Raw genomic sequence first — 23,749 nt, forward strand, 5'->3', positions numbered from 1 at the left:
AATAAAGTGTTCCTCGATCGGGGCGCTTTATCGCCTTTCGCGAGTACCGTTTTTGTATGGTTCGTTTGATATTTCAAAGCTTTTGAAACTAATAAAAGTTAATTAAGAATAAGCTCATATCGGTTTCTCGCGATTTTACCGCTGTACAACATACACACACTGCTTGGGTGTCCTGTGACATATCATGCATATATTTAAAATGGCGGACGAGCTGGAAGGTCTTCGGCGGGAGATTGAACAAAAATCTCTGGAGCTTGAATCATTAAAAAACCTGTTAGCCCTCAAGGTAAGGAATGTTAATTGCTGAATAGAATGCAACAGTTTGTAGAGGCATTAAGCGATTTTATTGCAAGGCCCTGTGCCCGCCCCTTTTGTGCAATTTTAAAGCTTCATTATGTTTGTTCATTGGTTTGTTCTTCGTGATCGAATGCAACGTGGGTTTCAAAAAGGGACGCGATTTTCGTTTGTATTCAACACTTTGCAAATGTTCACCCAGGACCTTCTCAAGTACTGTAATAGGGTCAAAGTGCAGAGTGCAGAGTTACTTTATTATGTGTCTCTTAAAAAAATAATGTAATTATGTCATCCTTTCTTTAGAAAACTTGAAATGCTTCATGGTCTGTGTTTTTATAGGAAAAAGAGTATGCTAGCCATGCCCTAAATGGGTGTCCTCCAGCATCTAACAGTTCCAGTTTTATAGAACCCCGGAAGAAAGACAAATTAAATAACAGGGATATTTTGCGGTATAGCAGGCAACTGATATTACCAGAGATTGGTGTTAAAGGTATGGAGTTATTAAAGAGAAACAGAAGTTAACTTCATTTTCATGTTTATGGTGTTGTTGTCAACCCTTTCATTTCCAAAGTCAATTTAATATTGAGGGACAAAATGTTGTTACATCTCTGTGGATGAAAACCTCGACTTGTGCATTGCCATTATATGCCAGCTCTCCCAAAGTACCTAGGAGCATCCTGAATTTGGCACAAAAACTTATGGTCTATTCTTTTTTTTTTTACTACAGTGTATATAAAATGACCTTAAGGATTTTCCCGAAATTTTCGTATTGATATTGTTTGGGGTGAAAGAGTTGAAAAACACAAAATTATATTGAAAGTCACCATGACAGCAAATGACATGCCATCATTATTTTAAATTTTGAAGTATTGCTGGCCTCTTATGATTAGCTCAGAAATTTCATTCTTTCTAGCTGTGATATACCTCATACCCCTAGTCTCATGTGATGCATTTTTTTTCCCAGGACAGATACACTTGTACAATACATCAGTACTCATTGTAGGAGCTGGTGGTCTTGGGTGTCCTGTGGCACAGTATTTAGCAGCCGCTGGAGTAGGTATGCGTTTTGCCACTTAAGAAATAAGGGAACTGGCAGTGTAGTGTGTTCAGATCAATTTAGGTTTTTGGGAAACTGCCCACCTACCCCTCCCCTAAGTCATCATTTTGCCCTTAGTGAGAAGTAAGAGTTAATGTTAGCTTAGGGGAGGGGTAGGTGGGGAGTTTCCCACAAACCTGAATTGATCCATTCATTCTGCAATATTCATTGTTTCTGGGATCGTTATTGGGGGCACACCACTCCAGCCTCCTACATGTGATAACAGTCCTAGAAGTCTGCGCGATAGTTAACTGTGGCCAGTCTCCCTCTTGTCTATGAAGTGGCGAATGAATAATAATGATACAACTTTTTTTTATCCTCAAACAGTTTCTCATAGAAGGGTCTCAATGGGGTGGTAGCTTTGATGATTCACGGTTATTTTTTTTTTTCCAAAATTGACAGCTGAAGGTTAATTTTTAGAGCTTTTGACATTTGATGGTTGTAAATTAAATGGAAATTTATTCCAAAAGTTAAAGTAAATATTAACTTTTGTATGAATTAATATTAACTGTTGTGTTTTAGAGGTTGTCTTGCCTTTTCACTTGTAAACTTTCAAAAACTTTTCAGATATAATCAGGTTGTTAGGTATTGTAATAGAAAGAGTGTTTCTGAGAACATGGAAACTGGTTTTTCCAGTTTAGAAATTCTTTAAGAACTGGAATGCCATGAAGGTCAACTGAAATAAAGAGATTTGAAACACTTTGAAGCTTTTTGACGGTTAATCGTAAGCTGCTTTTTTGACGTTGATGGTAGAAAACAACCTTTTTTGATGGTTGATGGTTAATTTTTAGGCCATTTGATGACTGACAGTTACTTCATTGGGACCCTTTCATAGTAGTAGTTTTTCCTCCATGCAGCTCTCATTTGTTAAGCACACAATTATAAAGAAGGCTTGATAGAGAAGGTACAGGGGGGACTTTTTTAATTTTATTTTTGAGACAGTGACACACTACCTGTACATGTGTAGTGCTCAACAAATGTAAAAGAGAAGGGGGTTAATGATGGAATTACAGTATAGGGCTGATCTTAAAAAGAGAACTATAGCACTGACTTGTGTTGGATTGCATATTACTTTAAAATAATTATTAAATTGTTCTTGATGTAGTGGTTAAGAAGCCAGTTCACTTATTTTGAACCCTGTTATTCTCAATGGTGCCAACATCTCAATTCAACAAAAATTTCAAATTTACTTTCAAAAATTGTGGAAAAATATTGAAGAGAAAATACTTTAATTTGAGTGAAGACAGAAAGGTATCATTAATTTTGAGTTGTGATATTAAAGGATGTCATTCAAAACTTAAAAGAACCAGGCAGACCATAGTAAATTTGCAATGGTCTGTACGTCACATCATGACTTCTTCCTGATCTCAATACATTCAGAGTAATTCAGAGTAATTAGGTTGCATGACAATTACTCTTATATCAAAGAGTCTGGATTGTCGGCCTTTGCTTAAATTCAGTTGAGTTTAGGAGAGCCAAATGATTTTTCTTTAAAGGTGTTTTGGAATTGAATTTTCAGTTGGTGTACTGTTGCAGGTTGCATAGGAATTGTTGACTATGATACAGTGGAAATAAGCAATCTTCATCGACAAGTTCTTCACACAGAAGGCAGGGTGAACATCTTCAAAGCCGAATCTATTAAAATCCAGTTAAATCAGTAAGATGTTGTCTTTAAAATTAATATTTGATATCCATAATGACAAGTACCAATAACAACCTCCTAGTGAAATAAAGCTGTCGTTGTTATTATTAAGGTTACCTGCAGTGAAAAGGTACCTATAGTGTAGTTAAATTCATAAATTCTTAATTATCTTCTCCTGTTATGGAGCTATTTGGGGAAAATCAAATTTGGGACTACTCAGACCAAATTCAGCTAGCTGTTAGGCCAGAACTTGAACTTGGGGGCCTGCCGAGTCCAGCTCTCTAATCAATTGGCCATTTTCACCAGAAACTCAATACAAACAGTTTGAGTTCCACTACCCCATCAACACAGTGCATCATGATTTCTTTATAGAAACCAACCCTTTTATTCATCTCTTCAATTTATTAGGTAGGTGTTTATACTTTGGATCTCTACTAGTACCATTACATTCAGAATTGAATGGACACACAAAGCAACTTCCAGAACGTTACAACTAATATTTCTCTTTGCTCAGTATCTACATGCAAGCAGTACCTTTTCTGGTCTTATTAATTTTTACTTTACTTTTCATTTATTAATTATCAGGTTAAACTCAACTGTCAAGTGCATACCATACAATTTGCAGCTTACAAGCAGTAATGCTCTAGAAATAATTGAAAAATATCCTTTTATTTTTACACCACTTTTTTATTATTGTCTTTTAATTTTAAGAGTGCCTACAGTTCATTCGGTTCATTCCGAGTATTTTATTCCTTAATTAACAAACATATGATATTGTGTTAGATGCAACAGACAATGTGGCTACCAGGTAAAGTTGGATTTACTTCTAATCAGAGTGATGTATGCATTTAGTCTTTATCCAGGGCTGGAAAAACTTGAAATCTAGCTTGTCCGTTGGGTAAGCAGCTCTCACATTTTGCTTGTCTGAGACCATTTCTTGCTTGTCACAGCTAGTGATTTTGGCATTGGATGACTTGCCCAGACCCTTGCCCATTAAATCTTACTTGCCCAGCAAGAAAATCTGCTTGTCCCAGGCTACTGATTGGGACTTTTTTTCAAGGCATTTTCATTATCACTAACATGATACAGGTTGTTTTGCGATTAGCAAGCAACATTTCATATTTGATGAACTTGCCTTTTTTAACCGACTTGTCATATAGACAATCAGAGGATTCATTAGGCATCGGAGATTGGAGAATTCTCTGTTTACTATGCAGAATTCCCTGGCTAACATTCGGTAGCCTATGACAATTTTTATTCAGACATGGGGACTCTTTCAGAATATTCTTGTGTACAACACCTTTATCCTGCTACTAGAATTCTTATTGTATTTTTATCAGGACATGATAAAATGTGTTCAGATGATTTCTGTATCAACAAACAGTTTACCCCATCTTCCCCACCCCCAGTTATGAATATAGACCCTTTACAGCTCACCCTTCAATTCATGTGACCTGCTTGATCCAAAAGTTATGGGATATAACTTAAACAATACTGGAGATGGAAAGAGTGTTAGAAAACCAGCTTGAAAAACAGAAGTTATTGATACAAAGGAATAAGATTTTATGGCTGTTGGAATAATTATGGTCTACAAAGTTTTAAGGGTTTATATGAAAGAAATTCAAACGACCATGAAATCAAACCGCATGTGAAGAGTATCAAACCTACCGATGAAATTATATTTGGCGAACCCATCATTTGTGTTATGCTCTTTAGATCTCTCCCGCATATTTGCATCCCATAATTTTGGGAAAGGCCCTATTTAAACAAAGCTTAGAGTGAGGTCTATGTGCATTCTCAAGGGTCACATTGAAAATTAAAAAGTAAGTATATGTTAGAGGTCAAAATTAAATCCAGGTTAAAAATTTTTTAAACTAGATTTATTTTCAATTTCCTTTGTCTCCTAGCCGTAATTCATGAATACTTACAGCTCAGAGACAAAGGAAATAGAGAATCAACCTAGGTTGAACAATTATTTTAACCTGAATTTAATTTTGACCTGTAACATAATACATCATGTGGTCTAATTGAGTTAATATCTCCTGTAATTCTTGATCTCTACCTGTACCAGATATTTGTTGAATGATGCCTGTGTTTTGGCAAAGAAGCCCTTGGTATCTGGCAGTGCCTTGAGATTTGAGGGGCAGGTAGGGTTGTACTCTATTTCCTATAATCTGAATATTTTACCTTAAAGTTTTGGTTGTTTGCTCTTTTGAAAAACTCCTGTACAACTACTTCAAATATTGTCCATAAAATCATAATTTTATACAGTCAAACATGTATAATTAGGGCCCTGTATATAGCAGTCACCCTGTATATTACAGTCACAAGACAACTTCCCTAAATTTTTAGTGGCCTTATATTTTCTGCAAAGTTGACCTGTATATAGCAGTCACCCTGTATAATTATAACGGTCACCTTGCCATTTCCCAAGGCTGATTGTTGTACACATGTTTGACTGTACATCATAAAATACAAAATTTAGATAAAGGCAGGCCACAAATAGTTCAAAATTAATTTTTCTGTTTCTTTGAAAGTTGACTGTCTACAACTATATGGGGGGTCCATGCTACCGCTGTCTATTCCCCAGTCCACCTCCACCAGAATCTGTTGGAAACTGCTCAGATTCAGGAGTCCTGGGACCAGGTAGGACAACAACACAAATTAAGAAGGTGATGAAGGTCTAGAAAAAGCTTTTCATCAAAGTGCAAAAAAAATGTTTGTGATCTGATTTGATGATGTGATTATTGACTTATTTTTTATAATATTTTTTAGTGCCTGGTGTTATTGGTACACTGCAAGCTCTAGAGGCTATAAAAATTGCTGTTGGAATAAAACGTATCCTTGTTGTATATATATAACATTATACACTTAATGCCAGATCCTGAGGGAAATGTCAGTTAGTTTTGTTTTTCCGAATATTATATGTATATATTCCTCCTTAATTTCACTGTCAGCCTCCTACTCACAAAAGATGTTAATTTATGATGCACTTGATGGCAGGTTTCTTACCATCAAACTACGACCAAGACAGTCATGCTGCTCTGTTTGTGGAGACAATCCTACAATAAATAAACTTCAGGATTATGAACTCTTCTGTGGAGCTTCTGCTACTGATAAGGTCATTAGAAGAAAAAAACTTATAATAAATGTACAACCACCTTTAACAAGTGACCATTTAAGTAATTTTTGCAAGGTTACCCCCCGGCTTCTCCAACAATATGTTGCCCTTCAAAAGAATAGCACCCCATTATGGAATCACACCTTTTGATTTGTGTTGACAGTAAATGCAAATTTTTCTGTAAAATTATCAAATGTTTCCTATGACACCTTTGTAGGTGGAAATTGGTGTTGAACGATTGCATTTCCTAATAAAAAGGGGAGTAGCGCAAAGGCTTTAACTTATTGATTTACTTAAGTTAAATTATCTTAGTATCATGGAAACAATATGCTAACACTTCAGCCAGGGTCAAAGGATGCAAGATGCGTCTGCATCCTTTATGAGCATGCAAATAGTCATGGGGCCGATGTGGATCAATTGGCAGAGTTCCATAATACCCTCTATTCCAGGGGGAGTAGCCATACCCAAGTGCCTCAATAGCTGCTGCCATGAGGGCCTCATGGGGTTTGCTCGTGTGCATCTTCACCTTACCTTTACTCATGTAAACTATGTACTTTTCCCAATCAAGGCACTTTTAATGTGGGCCTTTATGAAACATGACCACTTCTCATAAGTAACACCACAACCACTTTAATTTCTACTTCTATAGTTTAGAATCGAAATTTATCCATTAATTGGTCTCTGATCTTCCACACAATGTGGTCTAATCTTTTTTAGCACCATGCTGCATCATAACTCAGAAATTCTGTGCAATAAAATTATTATTTTCTCTTTGATTGTGGACACGTGTGCCAGACCTGTTCCAGGGGATATGTTATGGTTAAAATCCATTTTAAGGTTGAACTGCGATTGTTTAACTAGGTTACCAAATTACAGGCCTAAGCGTAGCTAGAACCCATTCAGACAGGCTAACCATGATAGGTTAAACAGCTGTTGACCCTGAGAATGGATACAGGTACATGTTCCCGTTGTGGTCAGACTCTAGCAATTAAGTGACCACCTGAGTCCTACTGGGCTGACAGACAAACAAAACAACTTAGGACTGTAAGGGATCAAGTATTATCCGACCTGCTTGAATGGTGTTTTTCTTTACTTACAGACCCCATCTTTAAGAATTCTACAGAAGCAACAAAGAATCTCTGTCCAGGCAAGTAACTTTTATTATCAAAGTTTTACCATAATATTATTATTACCCACTAGTATTGGCTGTCCAAAAAAGGTTAAAGATTTTTAAATAATGACAAGTTTAGGAGCAAAACTCAAGGGTGAAAACTGTATACATTTGACTTTAATGCATAAGGCTGCCAGAGCAGTTGCTAGTATGATGCCCTAGTCATGTAGTTTCTTGGCAGTACTGTGTGTGCTGTTTACAAAAAAACCAACAGAGGACGTTTGTCTAAGGAAACAACAAAGTTAGCAGAATCCACGATGTGAACTGTCCATTGGATACACTTACCTCGTAGTGGCTGCAATAAAATTTTCCTTTGTTTTAAATCATAAAATCATGAAATTTATTTGGATCAATCATTAGACCCTCTTAGGGGGGTTACCTGTGTCCCTAGTCTGAATTTGAAAGCCTGTTGTTTTGCGGATTAAGGAGGAAGCCATGTCTCTGTCAGTATTTTTTCTATTGTTTTGGCACTTTTGTCTGTCACTGTCGCTGTTTCAACCCATCTTTATGTCATTTGTCGTCATTTCTGCTGTCCTATGTTGCTGTTTCAAGGTCATGTCACTTGTCAGAATTTTACCCTAACAGCTGGGCCTAAGTCATGTGGTCCTGGATCAGTATTGATTCTGGGAAACCACCCACCTACCCCTCTCCTAACCCAACTAACGCAACATTTTGTCCTCATTGAGAGGTTATTGTTAGCCTTGGGTTAGGGGAGGGGTGGGTGGCATTCCCAACGTCTTTAATATACTGATCGCAATGGTCAATTCTATGGTTTCTGCTGATGAGTGGGGAAGAGGCCAGATCCCATTTGTTTTAATGTCTGATAGCACTATCCACTGCATAAAATCACTAGATCCAGTAGATAGTTATAGGTAAATTAGGGAAACCAAAAATGCATTATCTGGACACTGGATACATGTAGAGACTTATCCAAAAATAAATCCACCTTTTCAACAACTGGGGCCAGAACATCAAAGTTTCAGTTAGGTCAAAATTTTTCATTCCTGAAAGTTGGCACCTTCTACAGTAGACCTTATTTCTTAGTTCCTCACATGCATTTGGAGTAAGCTTTCTCTAATCTCATGGCTTATTATCTTTTAGGAATATAAACAACTTGTTGAAGAAAAATGTCCTCACATTCTTGTGGATGTACGGGAACCTGTTGAACTGGATATATGTTCTCTTCCTGGATCCTTAAGTATCCTTTGCAGTAAAATGTTTGTGCATAGTATAAAAAACCACTCATGACTGAATAAGCGATCCCTAGTAAATAAGTACACCCACCCACCACCCAGAACCCTTGTATCTGACAGAATGCACAGAAGTTATCATAAAAAATTCACTGCTGATTACGCATACCAGTTGCGGCAACAACTAACAGATTCATTTTCAAATTATCGATTCTTAATGGAATCTTGGGGGGAGGGGGGGTACACTTGACCTGGGTTGACAGTAATACAGGTGAAGTTAACGTTGTTGATCATGTTGGTGATGATGATAACAGCAGTGATGGCAGTGATCAAATAACAGTAATATGATGACAATGGATTTGCATGCTTTGAATGATAGGTATATATGGGTATAAGAACTGTTATTGTTATTGAATTCCATTTTGAGTGACTCGATCATTTTCCTCAGCTAACATGCTGCTTGCAAGATATTCCTCTGAGAATCCTTCATTCTTCTGAGCAGCAGAAAAAACTTAGACAGGCAGTTTCCCATTTTGCTGAAGAAAATAAGTTAAAAGCAGTTAATGGTGAGTGGTTAAATGACTGTAATAGAAATTAGAGATGAATTCATCTGCAAATGCGATAGCCTGTGCCACAGACGGAACTCATCTTCTTGTTAAGTCTGTCTTCTAAACAGTGCTTAAATCCTAGTTCTGGGCCCCCACCTGTGTAACAGGATTTGAGTATGTGCCATGAATTGCCTGTTAAAAATGCCATTGTTGATTTGCCAATCAGCTTGAAGAAAAATTCAAAATGCATTTGTGGTAATTCGTTGCGTCTGTTGGGCACTCAGAACAAGGATATGGCCCCACATCTAACTGCAGGGGTTAGATTACATCTGTGACACAGGCTGCATATTCAAAAGACAATCAGATAACAGATCAATAAATAAGTTATGAATGTTTGAAAATCATATATGTGAAGAATTAATAACATGAAAGAACATCATCACAGTTATAGACGCAACTTTTGCAGTTGCGAAAAGAAAGCCTGGATTTGGTTTGTACGGGATTCGAACCCTTGACCTCTGCGATACCGGTGCGGCGCTCTTACCAATTAATCTAAAAAGCCAACTGGGAGCAGGTCGATGAATTGATGAATTATAAACCCGTGAAAGGATAATGACGAAGTTATGAATGTATTAAAATCATAATTATATGAAAAAGTTGTGTCTAAGTTTCCTATGATCTTCTTTTATATTAAATAAATTATTTTTGTCACTTTTAAGTCAATGAAGAGGTTACATTGTAAATAACATTTCTTTAATGTATTATTTTGAATTATTATTTTTGTTATGCACAAATTTTATCCTAATGATATTAATATTTCTTGTATATTATTTTTGCAGTGTATGTATTATGCAAGCAAGGCAATGATTCACAAAAAGCAGTCCATTTATTAATAGATAAGGGATTTTGCAAAAATCTCGACAATCTTCTATTGAATGGTGATCCATCATGTGTTAGAGACAGCACCCTAGATACATCAGCTGGAGGGAAACTCAATGTTACATTTAAAGACATTGCTGATGGCCTTCAAGCATGGGCCAAACATATTGATAAGGATTTCCCTGTTTACTAGTGCAAATGGTGCTGATTATCTGTCCCAGTCCAATAAATATTGTAGCCTAAATTTCGGCCATCTCCTTGAGTCGCCAACTCGTAAGAGAATGTGATTCGAGGAGACTGCTGAAATAAAGGCTCAGTCAATTCCAACCCTTGCAACTTTTTTATAGCACAGAGGCTAGTTGGGCTGGGCAAATGGCTGACACAAATATCTTTAAAAATGAAACATAATTGAGTTAAGAATCCCAGCTGGCTGGAGGCAGCCTTTGCCACAGATAGGCCCACCATGGACAATGAGTGGCTTATAGGGCCCCCAGCTGTGCACCAGGATTTAGGTGCATGCAATGGTTGGCCTGTTAAAAATGCCATTGTTTGATGTGCCGACCAGGTTGAAGAAAAATTTGAAACACACTTCTGGGAATTTGTCGGGTCTGTTGGGAGCCCAGAAGAAAGAAATTGGTGCTGCTTTGCAAACATTACTAGGTAGGGTTAGATTACACTTTTTGATATTTCTCATAGAATATCACCTCATCAGTTACTAAGTACAAGTGTCACACATCCCTGATGGTTATTCTGTTCACCATTCATTAGCAGGAAGCAAACTAGTTACTGTCCAAAGATTTGAACTTGGGGCTCCCATGAAACAAATCAATTCAGTGGTCAGGGCCACACGTGAACCCAGGGCCTCCAGATTGTAGCTCAGCAATCCAACTGCCTGGCTGGATGGCAAAGACTCTGACTGTAAGCTAAAGTATGATAACACTTTTTGTTTTAATATCAACTGAAAGACAGCTACGGGTACATAACTATACCAATGCCTTTAATAACATGAAAAGTATTGCAACTGACTTTAAGATAAAATAGTAATAATAATTACTAAAATTCTTTACAGTAAAATGTCTCTTTTGATCACTTTGTGACCAGATTTATGTAATGCGTGTCCAAGAATCTCTTATCTTTAAAATTAAAATTAACAGAGGTGTGAAAAATGACATGTACGCTGCATGCATAAATTATGTAAAACAAAAGATGTTAATAAAATGATCTCACGTAGAAGAGAGAGAAATTTAATGTTATAACAGCATCCATTTTAGGGGAGGTCCTATATTCAAATATTTAAATCACTGTGTTACTTTTACTACAAGTAGCTATGGCCATGTTGTTTGAAGCCTGCTAAGTAATACCAGCCTGAGGTCAGTAATATTGTAAAAGGACTAAGTGGAGTCCAGTTCAGTTTGTAATCATAAGAGTGACTAACAAAATCACGGGAGTCTGATTTGTTTAATCACGAGTATGATTGCAGAGCGAATTGGACGACATGAAGTTCTCTTACCAATTAATCATAGCTATAACAAAATTTGTCATATTTTAGGCTTTTTGCTAATAGCCCATTTTACAGTTACAGGTGGAAACGAGGCTGGAGTTGACCTTGTTTTGATACAACCCTTCCTGCTATTTTATGTAAATCATTTTGTTCTTATACTAAGTGGTATTTTTAAAGCTAAATTTGCATAAGAAAAGGGCGGAGACCTGTTTGTATCCAAACAAGGTCAACCTCAGCCCCATGTTCACTCAAACGCTAAGGACACTAAGTCCACAACTGTAAAATGGCCTATTGAAACAAAAGAAATTTTTAGCTAGCAGTGAAAAAAGCCATTTATTAAGTGCGCGCGTGATGGCGCATATTGTCCAATTACAATTAGGTTTGATGCATACCCTCCTATTACACTGTCCTATTAGTGCTGAAATCCGGACAGTTGATAGCCAATCAGATCTGAGAATTTTGGAATAGTTATGATTAATATTGTAGAGCATATGAGTTGTCATGGCAACCACCCTACATTGTAGATTTAGCATATGACCTTAGTTTCAAACAACTTCATGTAGGCACAGGATATAATAACACAATAATATTGATGTTGTAAACTTATAAAGTGAAAGTATTGGGTACAGAACTGTTTCCCTATTAAAAAAATATAATCGGTAAAGGTAATCTTTTTTTACATTGTGTATGCAGAAGGGCCCATTTACTCCAAATATGAGTAATAGCAGTAGCTAGACAGGGTTTGTACCGTGGAGGGAAAGTGAAATACTAGGAAATTTCCTGGCTAATGTAAAAATGTAGAATGTAGGGTTTCACCAAAACATCCCTTATACCCCTCCCCCCCCCCCCCCCGCCCTCCCATAGAGGTCCCCTATAACACACTATGGGCATTCATGCAAAGCAATATCAAATTTCAGAAGGAGGATCCAATAAAGGGGATTCAAGGAGTAGGTACAAACCCAGGCTAGGTGACCCTGTATTGTAGTGTTTCTTGCCTTTCAATAATGTTTTTTTTTCTCTCTTATACTAAAATGTCCACAAACTTGTTGAATAATCCTGCCATTTTCTAAGGCTCAGTCTCTTCCCTAGATGATATGTCTCATGTAAAAGAAAGCTATGTACATAGCTTATAGCTTATAAATAATATCAGCAGCTTGGAAAAATACACCCAGCTGATTATTTCTGTAAAATGCCTAGCATGCATAGTGCATAATATTTTCTATCCCTCTTCAAGCTTCTTCATGTCCTTGTATTTAATATATTCAAAACCTCCAATCCTAAAGACTTGTTCCATAATTTCACAAACTCTTGTTATTGCACTGAACAAGCTGTAGATCCATCCCCCATGTGACCTGATGCTTTTGCAAAGCATATTGCTTGCATCCATTCCTGTTGGTCTTGTTCACTCTCAGCTGAGAAGAAGTAAACTCTTTTAGCTCCTCTTGGCTTTATCCTGAAGGCAAACTGTTTCTTGTCTATGTTGCAGTCAGATAATTCACATCCCTCTAACATTATGACTTTTGATTGCTCCTGTTAACAGAATAAACAAATTTTGTTAACAGAATAAACAAAAAACAAGTTAAGGGTTTCTTACTTAAAGTTTTTAGTACGTGGTGTATAGCTGTTCTATGAGGAAAAAAATAATAAACAATCCTAGACCAAACATAAAAAGAAAAGTAGTGCATGCATTGACAGGCACATTTTAACTTTAAAATGACCTGTTTTTAGCTGTGTCTAAGTTCTATCGTGATCGCAGTATCTTAGGAGTCACAGCTTTCCTGATGATGTTATATTTTTTGTTGTGATCAGTAGATACTACTAAACATAGAACGCATAATATTATTCATCATTTCCCTTCTCATTTGGTCAATGTTGTTGTAAATTATACACTCATAGTGACATTCACCATTTTTGAATTTTTGTGGATGAATTTGTTTATCTATCTTTCATTCCATGGACTGCAGCACCACTAACAGAAAACATAGACTAAACTGATTTGAAAATACTTATGCTCGTTAATACACATGTAACTGTGATTTAAAGGAATGACAATAAAAATATATCAATACATATAACATTATCACTGTCAGATATAGAACAAAAATACACAATAACTTATTATAACAATTACTTATTCATTCCCAAATGGTAATCTAACCCATGAAATTCCAGAGCCCTTAACCCACATGGCTGTCTCTCCTTGCTCCCTACCGTTGGGCAAGTTTATTGCTGAAGTCCTCCCCCAAGCATTTATTTGATCTCAGGTGATGGAATTAAACATGTTTGACTTGTTAGGGCGAGTGTTGCTGAAGTGTTCAAGTGGAGAAGCAGAAAAACTACAAGCTAAGCACCATATATTAGGTTATTCTGCAAGTATTGTCATCACAAAAGAAACAACGGAACCAAACAATACAGTTCTCCTGGGGGCTTTATTGTTTGGTTGTATTCATTTGTTTCTTTTGTTGAATGTAATCTGTGCCTCGGTACCTACAGAAGGAACCCATACATTAAAAAGGAAACTGTGCTGCCTCGATCTTTGTGAACTATGGCAGCAGAATAGTAAACACTGCACATAAAATACCAGCATCTTTCTGTCAGTGTTAGACCATGATATATTTATGAATTTATTTGAAAATTTTAAAAGTTGACCTCACAAGTTTCTAAACAAGTGGACCAAGCTTTTAATGAGTTTCTGTAAAGCAGAAGTACGACTGTATCTCACCAGTTCTGTGTTTCTCCGACACTGAAAAAACTTATGGAGCCATCTCAAAAGTCACATTTTTCCCAGTTCGATTGTTTTCCACTGAGATCCCTTGGTCTCAAGAGCATCATTTATCACTTTTGTAATTGAATCCATGTACTTTGATTGGTTGAAGCACAGCAACCTGTTTCTGGGTCGCTAAGACTAGCACCAATCAAGTATGTTAAGTACTTTGTCCCGCGGCAAATTAAATAGGACAAAGGACTTTTATGAAAGTCTAGGCTACATTGTATCACGTTAAACTATAAAAACTAGAGAAAGCTTTACGTTAATGGATATACAGAGTGTAAAGGTTCAGTTGATGTAAAGCACAGCTTAATGTACTTCTTTACATAAAACCTTAAAGCCATTTAAGGTATTCAGCCAGTCTTTTTTTCGAACAGTTCAGCGATACTTGCTCTGACAGTTCAAACGTGCTTAGCCTCGTCACCTGTGATCAAATATATCCGGGAAAAATCGCTTCGGATTATTTGGATTACAAACTAATGACAAAAGCTAGAAGTGCCAGCTTTTGTATCTCTAGCCGGTCCCTTCATTCATAAAACTCATTCACTCAGTTCATAACACCAACTATAATTCGTACTTGACAATGTAACAAACTTATTGACATACTTCATCACATGAGCTGGCTGATGGAAAATCAGAGCAAGCCATTATTTTTGGTCACCTCACCTCAGCTGAAAGACCATAAGATAACTCATTTTTCTTGAGACAGCACCATCGTTTATCCCAGTGTTTGGAAAGACGACTTCTTTTCGAAAGCCAGCCCTGTTTATTAATCGTATCACTCACTGAACTTCCCTCGCTCTGTTTGTCAACATTCTGTCCGCTTTCCGCCATTTCTGTTGGACATCGCGCAAAGCATCGTGGGTGATCATGCTCAAAGGAAAAATATGGCTTGCGGCTAATTGCAAGGTCGCCAGGTCGTTATATTTTGCGTTTTTAAGACTTATAGCGCTGAATGAACAAACAAAAACGTATCTTTGAGGGCTCAAGCATCCATGGAAACACCCTGAGGGTTTCTTTGAAAGGAGATGGCGATTTATCGTCGTCGTTTGTGATAGAGCATTCCAGCAATGCAGCATGTGGTTCCTTTGCATTCATCGCGTTGTGCATTCTTGCAGTTACTTTTGTTCTTTATAACGTAAGTATTTTGGCATTTTATACAACCGGAGAAAAGAGTGTTTATGGTTAGTGGCTAATCTGCCTAAAAAAATAGTTTTATTTTATTTTATTATTATAATTTTTTTCATGTTGCTGGTTATTTTTGAGGGAGGGAGGGAGGGGATGGTAGTGATAAGAGGAAGTAGATATGGCTTACTAGGAACCCATCTATGGCCACAGCAATAGAGCAGGAGTTTTCTCGTATACACTGTGATAGAGTGGTGTGAAAACGTTTTTTTAAAATTTTATCTTGAAATTTGTGATCCATGGCTTTTTTCTATTTTTTTTAAGATAACACAAATATGGTTATCGACTTTGTTTTGAGTTGTACCAAACTAAGCCATTGACTTCATCCAAGTAATGCATCAGGCAATTCCAGCGTTTGTCCACCTTGTTAGTCCCAGTGCAGCTGGAATTGACTGACGCTTAACTTGAAAGTACAAAATGGTAAAGGACTGTTATGCAAGAAGTTAGAGGGTAATAAAGTAATTAGTAAGCATAATAAATTATTTTTTGAGGGGGGATAGGGAAAGGTAGCCTACACCAAAGACGAAACTCAACGCTGGTTAAGTTCATCTGCAAACAGTACCAAAATCCTTGTTCAGGGCCCCCTCCTGTGTACTGGGATTTGAGTACATGCCATGATTGGCCTGTTAAAAAAGCCATTGTTGATTTGCCAATCAGGATGAAAGGAAATTCAAAATGCACCTTCAGTAATTCCTTTGTTGGGGGCAGATAACAAGGATCTTGGTGCTGCTTCACAGACATTACTAACTGAGGTTTAAATTACTCCTGTGACACAGGCTAGGAGAAGGGAAGATATGACCACTTTTATTAAAGAGTGACTGCAGTGAATAAAGGAACAAGAAATGAACCTGTGTAAAAATGAAATACTGAATTCGTACATATTATTTAAAGAACTGCAGGATGAAGAATTAAATATAAATGTGGTGTAAAACTTCATGATTTTCATACATCTACATTCAAATTCTCCTGACTGATCTCCATACATATCCCTAAAGAGTAAGTTGGAAGCATTTGGTAAAAGATCAAAGCTTTCCCTTTGTTGATAATTTCATTAATTCTCACAATCTCGTCTTTTCATTATATATGATATTGTCAGGAGAAACTTGATGTTGGTCGCTCTTGGTCTGATTTAAAGGGCTGACCAGTTTGTGGTTGGCCTGTTAGCTCAGGAAGAGGTCAAATCCCAGGCTTTCCTATTTTGATTAACTTCTTTACATTTAAACAATCCTGCAGTTCTAACATTTTCATATATTCAGTATTTATGTGTATTGTTCTTCTCTTTATAGGAATTTTTAACTTTTACAATAACCGGCTGTCTAGCTTGGACAGTCGTACTCATTACCATTGCCTGTCTTAAACTGCTGTGTTTCAATGTCTGCAGAGGTTAGTTAAACCTGTAAATTGAGTGAGATTTCTATTACTACAGTAGAGGTTCCAATCTTTCTTAACCCTAAGTTAGTTTTCGAAAACCTAATTACAAAACTGGGATCATATATCTTTTGAGGGGTGTCAATAACTGTATTGACCAATATCTCGGTCGACTGTCTATCAACATAACAGTCGCCATGTCAGTTCAGAGTCAACCCAGTAACAGCTGAGTGTCGGTCGAGAGTCGGTTGAGTTGCGACTGATATGTTGGCAACACTCGGCCGCTACAGTCTCTTGGTGGATAGTCGGTCGATAGTCAGCCGATATTTCTCTGACGGTTCACCAACAGATTGCTGACATATCGCCAACACTTGGCCGACGTACTGGCCAATACCTTGGTTGATTTGTCCGTTGATACATCGGTCAAGTGGCTGTCTAGTATTGGCCGGCTGTTGGTCTAGAGTCGGCAGCATCTCAACTGATATGTGGCCAGTACTTGACCGCTACAGTCTATCGGTCAATAGTTGGCTGTTGCTTTGCCAATGGATCACCAACAGATCACTGACATATTACCAATACTTGGTTGACTTAATGGCCTATGCCTAGGTTGACTCAGTCGATATATTGGCCAATACTCGACCGACAGTAAAAAATCACTTGGCCAATATATCCACCGACTCTAGGCGATGCCGGTTGTTGACCGATACACCACTAATACCCTAGTGATACTCAACCAACGATTCACTAATACATTGCTGACACACTACCGATGCTATCTCGACTGACTGTCGGTCAATCTGTCGACCGATACTCTACCAACAGGAAAGTGCCACTTGGCTGATATATCGTCTGACTCTCGACCAAGTGTGTTGGTCGATACTCGGTCGACTTTCAACAGGCATAGTGGCCGATAGATTGATCGATATCTCGGTCGCTACTTCGATCCACACCCCGCAAAAGATACATGATCATAATACTGACCTACCCGGCTCAGTTTGTAATGTTACTTCTTTTTTCTTAAAAACCTCCAAAATTTCCTTTACCTTGAAGGTTGGAAAATGGGAGAACTGTATTGTAAGTACAAATGTACTAGGTTGTGCTCCAGGAAAATTGTAGGGAGCCCACAGGATCAAACTGACAAAGGCTTTGGATCTATGATGACCATTATGATATTAAACTCCTCTGCAAAAGCCAACATTTTGTTGCCTGCTAACAATCCAAAAAAAAACGTTTGTAATAAAGTACATTGCTTGGGGCCACTAAGCGTAGATATAGACCCAATGCAAAAATGGCTGCTAGATTAACATTCTTTTGTTTCAATTTAAATTAGCCTAACTAGCCTCGTTCTCCAGTACAAAATTCAAAAGAATACATTATCTCAAGTGAGGCTAGTTAGGCTTATTTTAATTTAAACAAAAGAATATTAATCCAGCAGCCATTTCTGCATTGGATGTATAACACAGGCCTGAAGTAGCACAGTGTGCCAAAACCACTGAAAAGCCAATAGCTATATACTAGATAGTTTACCAGAGGTTGTTATAGGGAAACAACAAAAACGAAAGGTTACTCTGATGTGAACTCTCTTTCCACAGAGTCTGTGTTGGTTGTGAAAGATCTTGGGATCCAGTTAACTAGAATAGGTGCATTTGGGCTACAAACAAGTCAGTTTATTGAACAACATAGAGTTGTTGATGTGATAATTAATGAAGTCATCACCATGGTATGTACAATATTATTTATGTCTCAGTCATTAAATAATACAATCTTTGTAGGTTTAGAATCCTCATGTTTTGACCCAGAAAATATCCAAAATAACTTGTAACGATACTAGGGCCTATATTTCCACAAAATTAATGACGTATGTACTATAAATATGGAGATCTAAAATATGAAGATTCTCTCTTTTGCACTATCCTCCCCTCCCGCCAAAAAAATGACCAAGCCCCTCACTAGCACTATCCCCGCAACACCAACAATTAAGCACAAATTGACAGTCTGCAAATTAAAATGGGAATGGCTTAGGAATTTATTTGAAGTCTTACATAAGGCACAGACCATCCAAATTTGCTTTTATGGTTGTATATAAGGACAAAATAATATTCAATAAGTGCAATCATGCCCCTAAAACCGTACTACGAATAAAGAAAATAGGCCATTTGCACTAAGAGGTCACGTGACCAATGCTTCCTTTAAACAATGAGTTGGAATCTTGCCGATGCTAAAAATTGACAGAGCACATAAAAATTAGCTTACACCCGAAATTTGAGAGGAAACGCATTTAAGGGAGATGTTCTATAGCACGTTGATTTTTCAACAAAGCAGTATGATTTGTATTGGCCGCCATGTTGGAGGGCATACTCTTGCCCTCCAATATGGCGGCCAAAATTACTTTTTGCTTATATCTTGTTAAACGTTTGATAGTTACGCTCAGATGTGCTGTAAACGTTACCACATCATTTTTTCAACATCCTCCTTGAAGTTTAAGTGCAAAGCTTGTGTCCAGAAAAAAGTAATTCATAATTTTAAAAATCACATTTTGGTCACGTCACCAGCGAGGAACTTACTCATTTTAAGAAAATGGTGCGGGTTTGAAAAACCAAATCACTATTATTCTGTTTAAGATATGACCCACTGATCGTTTTTCGAAGACAAAATCATATAGCTTTCATTTTCATGAAAACTATGTCACATGACCTCTTAGTGCAAATGGCCTATTATTATTCATTCAAAATATTTTCCCGATTCTGATTGGCTAAAAGCATACGTTTAATTCACCATAACCAGTTACTGATGACCAAATTTGGAAGAATTTTGTGTTTAACGAGGAAATGGCGTCAAAAATGCGGTGTTTTCGTAGGTTAAGGCACCGTTAACCGAGAAGACCTGGGGACGAGGTTGAGTTGTTTTGTTTGTGAACTTGAAAAATGGCGGACATTTCACTTGTTTCAAGAGTAAGAACTAGGCGAAACAATAGCTAAAAACACGGCAAGAACAGCAAGAAGACAACTTGAAGGGCGACATATGCTATTTGGAGAATATTTGCGGAGCTGGACAAACCTAAACGTGCACTATCGAAGATAAACTTAACATCCATCCATCGATGGAGGTAAGCATGTTTTAGTCATGTTTTTAAACTAGGAATTATTTTGAATGAATAATATAACAATTATTGAATTCGGCTTTCGTATCATATGAAGAATTATGGAGATCTCGGAGGGTGTTATCCATCTGATAACACCCTCCTCGATCTCCATAATTCTTCATAAGATACCCGGCCTCATTCATTAATTGTTAATTATGAATTTGGGGGCAAATTCCAAACTAAAGCAGAGTAAAGCTCAAAAGTTTATAGCCTGCGAAAAAACATCCGGTCCTCATCGCTCTTTGCTGCTGGGGATGTTTCACGCGGAGGAACGTCTGTGACTCAGCGACAGAAATTCCATACTGATGACGTAAAATATGTCGAGAATCTGGTCAGAAGCCCTGATTGGTCGACAGAGTAGTTACATTGTTTTAGCTATTGTTTACGAATGACAGACAAAAGACAAAAGGCCACAAAGGTCAAATGTAAACATGATGAATCTCTAACAAAACAGTCAATATTTGTGGAATATAGTCTACTCTAGAACGAGCATTTGAGTTTTGCTGGAGCTCATTCGCAGATGAACACAACACTTTACCCAAATGAAATCGACCAGATTGAAACCTAAAATTGAATAAATTTACATTTGGAACCCTACGACTACTGGATTTATTAAGTAAACATTGATTTGCATCATCAGTATGGAATTTCTGTCACTGAGTCCAAGATGTTCCTCTGCGCAAAACTTCCCCAGCAGCGAAGAGCATGGACAAACGGATGTATAGAAAGCTAAAAAGTTTATTTTATCCTAGCGATTTGGTAACCTGATGGGAGATTGGGAGATGCATGATAAATTACACAAAAAAACTCCACCCGAAAATATTACCAGTAATGCACTATTGTCTAAACAAATGTACAGGTCTGAGTGAATGACACACCAAAGGGATAGGTTTAAAAATGTGACAACTTTAGCTCTTCTATAACAGTTGATCTTATAAACAACTATTTTAAAAGCATTAAACTTTAAACATTAGTTTATTATTATTATTATTATTATTATTTTTTGAATTATTGATGAGTTTTTGAATGATTTATTCCGCACCATGCCTGATCCCTTAAATAATCAGTAAAGGCTGCATTCAATTGGGAAATCTGGATTTAGATTTTAAAATCCGGATTTTGGATTTGCAATTAAATGCGAAATCCGAAAATGGATTTTAACACTGAGATCATGCTGCAATATCTGTTTTTGGATTTTCTTTTTACCATTCGATTGGGAAATCCAAAAAAGGATTTGAAATACTGTCCTTAACTACAACGGTCTTGCACATTCATGCATAATTAGCAAAAAGAAGACCGCTGTTCACGAGAATAGTTTCGCAAATCCTTTTTCGGATTTCCCAATCAAACGGTAAAAAGAAAATCTATGAAATACAGATTTGCATTTCTTAATTGAAATCCACCCTGAGGATGGATTTCTCAGAGGTGAAATCTGTTTTCGGATATCTGGGTTTCAAAATCTAAATCTGGATTTCTCAATCAAATGCAACCAAGTCACTATAGTAGCCAAAAACCTCAAAAGTCTCAGAGTTTGAAAAAAAAAAATTAATGTTTAAATGTCAGTTGGTAAAATACTATTTGAACAGAAAATATTAAAAAAAACATGTCATAAACTACCAGTGCCTACAGTTTTAGAAAAGTCCGGGTGTACATGCCATTATATGGTGGATACTGTACACATCATAGTATACCATGAATAGATGTAGTGTAAAAGTATCTTGAGTTCTCAAAATTGTTAAGTGTGAAATTATAGTTATTATTTTATTTTTACAGCACCAAGTTGTGTTTTATTTGATGCTGCTGACACATGATCATGAAACTCGAGATAAATTATCAGAGAAAAATCAGCAACTTGTCCCACTTTTCACGGTAACTATCATTATTAAGTTATAGATGAGTACTCTGTGGTTATTAGATAGTGAGTAGCAAGAAAAGTACTCAATTACCAAGTTAGCTATAATAATCTTATTCATCTCTCATTAATCTCAATCTCATATTTTAAAGTACACACAAGCCATAAGGCCCACACTAACAGTCAGGTTCTACCGAAGTTCTCTTGTGAACCTATATACTGTTAGTATTACAGTATAAAACTGGGTTAAGGCGTTTCCAGGACATTGGTGGCATTGTTATGCAATGTTTTAGAGGGCAGTAATTGTTATAGCAGGGTTCTTAACTAGATGCTAAAAGCTAAACTACACAATAAATATGCAGGGTGCATAGTGTTACCAGCCTTATCTGTATAATCTTATAAATTGCCATAAAAAGCATTAATGATGGTATTTTGTAATGAAACACTAAAATGACAAATCTACACTTTAACTTAACTACACAAAATAATAATATAAAAGAGCTCTTTAATTTTAGTTGTCTCTTATTATTATCACTAAGTTATGATGATGATGATGATTATTTAATTGCTGTAATTTCTTTAAAATTTGTTTTTCAGGCATCAATGCCTTGTCTAGAAACCGTCAAACCAATATATCATGACATGAAGAAGATACTTGGAACAAGATAAACAATATTATAATAGGGTTCAATTTGCATAACAAGGGTACAAAATTAAAGGAGGCTAACAGACTATAGAACCTACCAGACGGCATAGCTCTTAGCACTATTTTACCATCCTGAGAAAAGGGTTGAACTAAAAGCATGTCTGAGAAATGACAAACAAATGTGAATTATATACTTTGTATAGTTGGGTGAACTGCTTTGTGATTGTATAGTGACTAGTACTAGCTGAAGGCAATGGCATAAAAGTGGTAAGAACAAGAACAATAACCAAATGCGCGGTGCCTTGGTTCGGGTCTGTGCAACCGGAATGTACCCGTTCTATTGGACACGTGGAATTTCCGAAATTTCAAACCATAATTTTTGTTGAATGGAAAGAGCCCAAAGAGTTACATATAAAGTTACAGAAGTATAACATTACATGGGACATATTTTAAATTCAAATTGTATTATTTATTATGCATAACATTGATTAAAATACAGCAACATTAAACATGACTTAATAATACAAATCCTAAAGAGATTTACTTACAGTAACTTTGTTAAAACTGCTTTTTGTGTTCAAATCTCTAATGAAGTATTTAAAATCAGTTAATAATTTTTTTTATAAAAAATGACAATTCTAATAGCTGAATAAAGAAATAACACTGAAATAGCTGATACTTTGTGTCCCCTAATTGCTTTAATTTGTCATTCAACGAACCCCGCTTTAGAGACACCCGCTTAATACAGACACCTCGTTATTATGGACAGTTTCCCTTGTCCCTAGTTCTTAGCTGTTAATTTTTCTCTAAATTTAACCCTCTTTAAGGACACTCCGTTAATACAGAATGTTTATTATTCTAGTTAACTTTACAAAACTTTCCACCTGAAAAAGCCTTAAAAAAAATTTGTTTTCACTCAGTTGTTCTATAAATCAACTGTCACTTCTTTTATTGGGAAGCAAGACACTAGTTCTACATCCCAGGAACCTAACGAAGGAATGAGACCTAGTCCAGTATAATACCATAAGATGAATGATTAATCTTAAAGATACTATAGATGTAGAGAAATAAACTAATGATCTGCTTGATATACGTTCTGTTGTGAATGAACCGAAGCCCTAAGAGAACTGACTGGAAAAGGACAGTGTACGGCAAAAAGAGGAGCGCATTTTCATGATAAGCATGTGATATTATGAATGGAACCTTTGTGGAGTCTAGAAAGTATATCATGTAAGTTACGGTGGACTTTGCCAGAGGAGAAGGATACATTGTCATCGAACAACTAGCTACTGTTCTTTGTTCTTTCTTGTACTTTGAACTAGTATCTACCATTACTTAGTACAAAAG

General features: G+C 36.7%; 3 protein-coding genes across 3 annotated transcripts; 2 read left to right on the top strand and 1 right to left on the bottom strand.

Annotated features, from left to right (window-relative positions):
* Window positions 1-160: 160 nt before the first annotated feature.
* Window positions 161-10,137, top strand: LOC140942769 (adenylyltransferase and sulfurtransferase MOCS3-like). The gene is made up of 14 exons (XM_073391759.1): window positions 161-286; window positions 634-784; window positions 1,259-1,351; window positions 2,927-3,047; window positions 3,618-3,692; window positions 3,799-3,840; window positions 5,104-5,179; window positions 5,570-5,678; window positions 5,808-5,870; window positions 5,990-6,153; window positions 7,253-7,300; window positions 8,426-8,522; window positions 8,982-9,080; window positions 9,902-10,137. Exons 1-14 carry the CDS (start codon window positions 185-187, stop codon window positions 10,132-10,134), a joined length of 1,473 nt encoding a protein of 490 aa, XP_073247860.1. The 5' UTR covers window positions 161-184; the 3' UTR covers window positions 10,135-10,137.
* Window positions 10,138-12,295: 2,158 nt separating this feature from the next.
* LOC140942771 (src kinase-associated phosphoprotein 2-like) lies at window positions 12,296-15,076 on the bottom strand. The gene is made up of 2 exons (XM_073391762.1): window positions 14,876-15,076; window positions 12,296-12,972 (listed from the first exon to the last, which is right to left on the bottom strand). The coding sequence occupies exons 1-2, from the start codon at window positions 15,041-15,043 to the stop codon at window positions 12,754-12,756; spliced, it is 387 nt and encodes a 128-aa protein (XP_073247863.1). The 5' UTR covers window positions 15,044-15,076; the 3' UTR covers window positions 12,296-12,753.
* An 11-nt stretch (window positions 15,077-15,087) lies between these two features.
* Window positions 15,088-23,002, top strand: LOC140942770 (uncharacterized). Its single transcript, XM_073391761.1, has 5 exons — window positions 15,088-15,347; window positions 16,681-16,777; window positions 18,355-18,482; window positions 21,678-21,773; window positions 22,354-23,002. The coding sequence occupies exons 1-5, from the start codon at window positions 15,165-15,167 to the stop codon at window positions 22,423-22,425; spliced, it is 576 nt and encodes a 191-aa protein (XP_073247862.1). The 5' UTR covers window positions 15,088-15,164; the 3' UTR covers window positions 22,426-23,002.
* The last annotated feature ends 747 nt before the right edge of the window (window positions 23,003-23,749 follow it).

This window comes from Porites lutea, chromosome 7 (assembly GCF_958299795.1).
Source record: "Porites lutea chromosome 7, jaPorLute2.1, whole genome shotgun sequence".
Lineage (NCBI taxonomy): Eukaryota > Metazoa > Cnidaria > Anthozoa > Scleractinia > Poritidae > Porites > Porites lutea.

Coding starts and splice junctions, on each gene's coding strand:
- LOC140942769 (XM_073391759.1), top strand. CDS start 185: ATGCATATATTTAAAATGGCGGACGAGCTGGAAGGTCTTCGGCGGGAG. Junction 7,301..8,425: donor AACAAAGAATCTCTGTCCAG/GCAAGTAACTTT, acceptor ATTATCTTTTAG/GAATATAAACAACTTGTTGA. Junction 8,523..8,981: donor TTCTCTTCCTGGATCCTTAA/GTATCCTTTGCA, acceptor GCTGCTTGCAAG/ATATTCCTCTGAGAATCCTT.
- LOC140942770 (XM_073391761.1), top strand. CDS start 15,165: ATGAACAAACAAAAACGTATCTTTGAGGGCTCAAGCATCCATGGAAAC. Junction 15,348..16,680: donor TTACTTTTGTTCTTTATAAC/GTAAGTATTTTG, acceptor TTCTCTTTATAG/GAATTTTTAACTTTTACAAT. Junction 18,483..21,677: donor TTAATGAAGTCATCACCATG/GTATGTACAATA, acceptor TTATTTTTACAG/CACCAAGTTGTGTTTTATTT.
- LOC140942771 (XM_073391762.1), bottom strand. CDS start 15,043: ATGGCGGAAAGCGGACAGAATGTTGACAAACAGAGCGAGGGAAGTTCA. Junction 12,973..14,875: donor CTTATGGTCTTTCAGCTGAG/GTGAGGTGACCA, acceptor TTCTGTTAACAG/GAGCAATCAAAAGTCATAAT.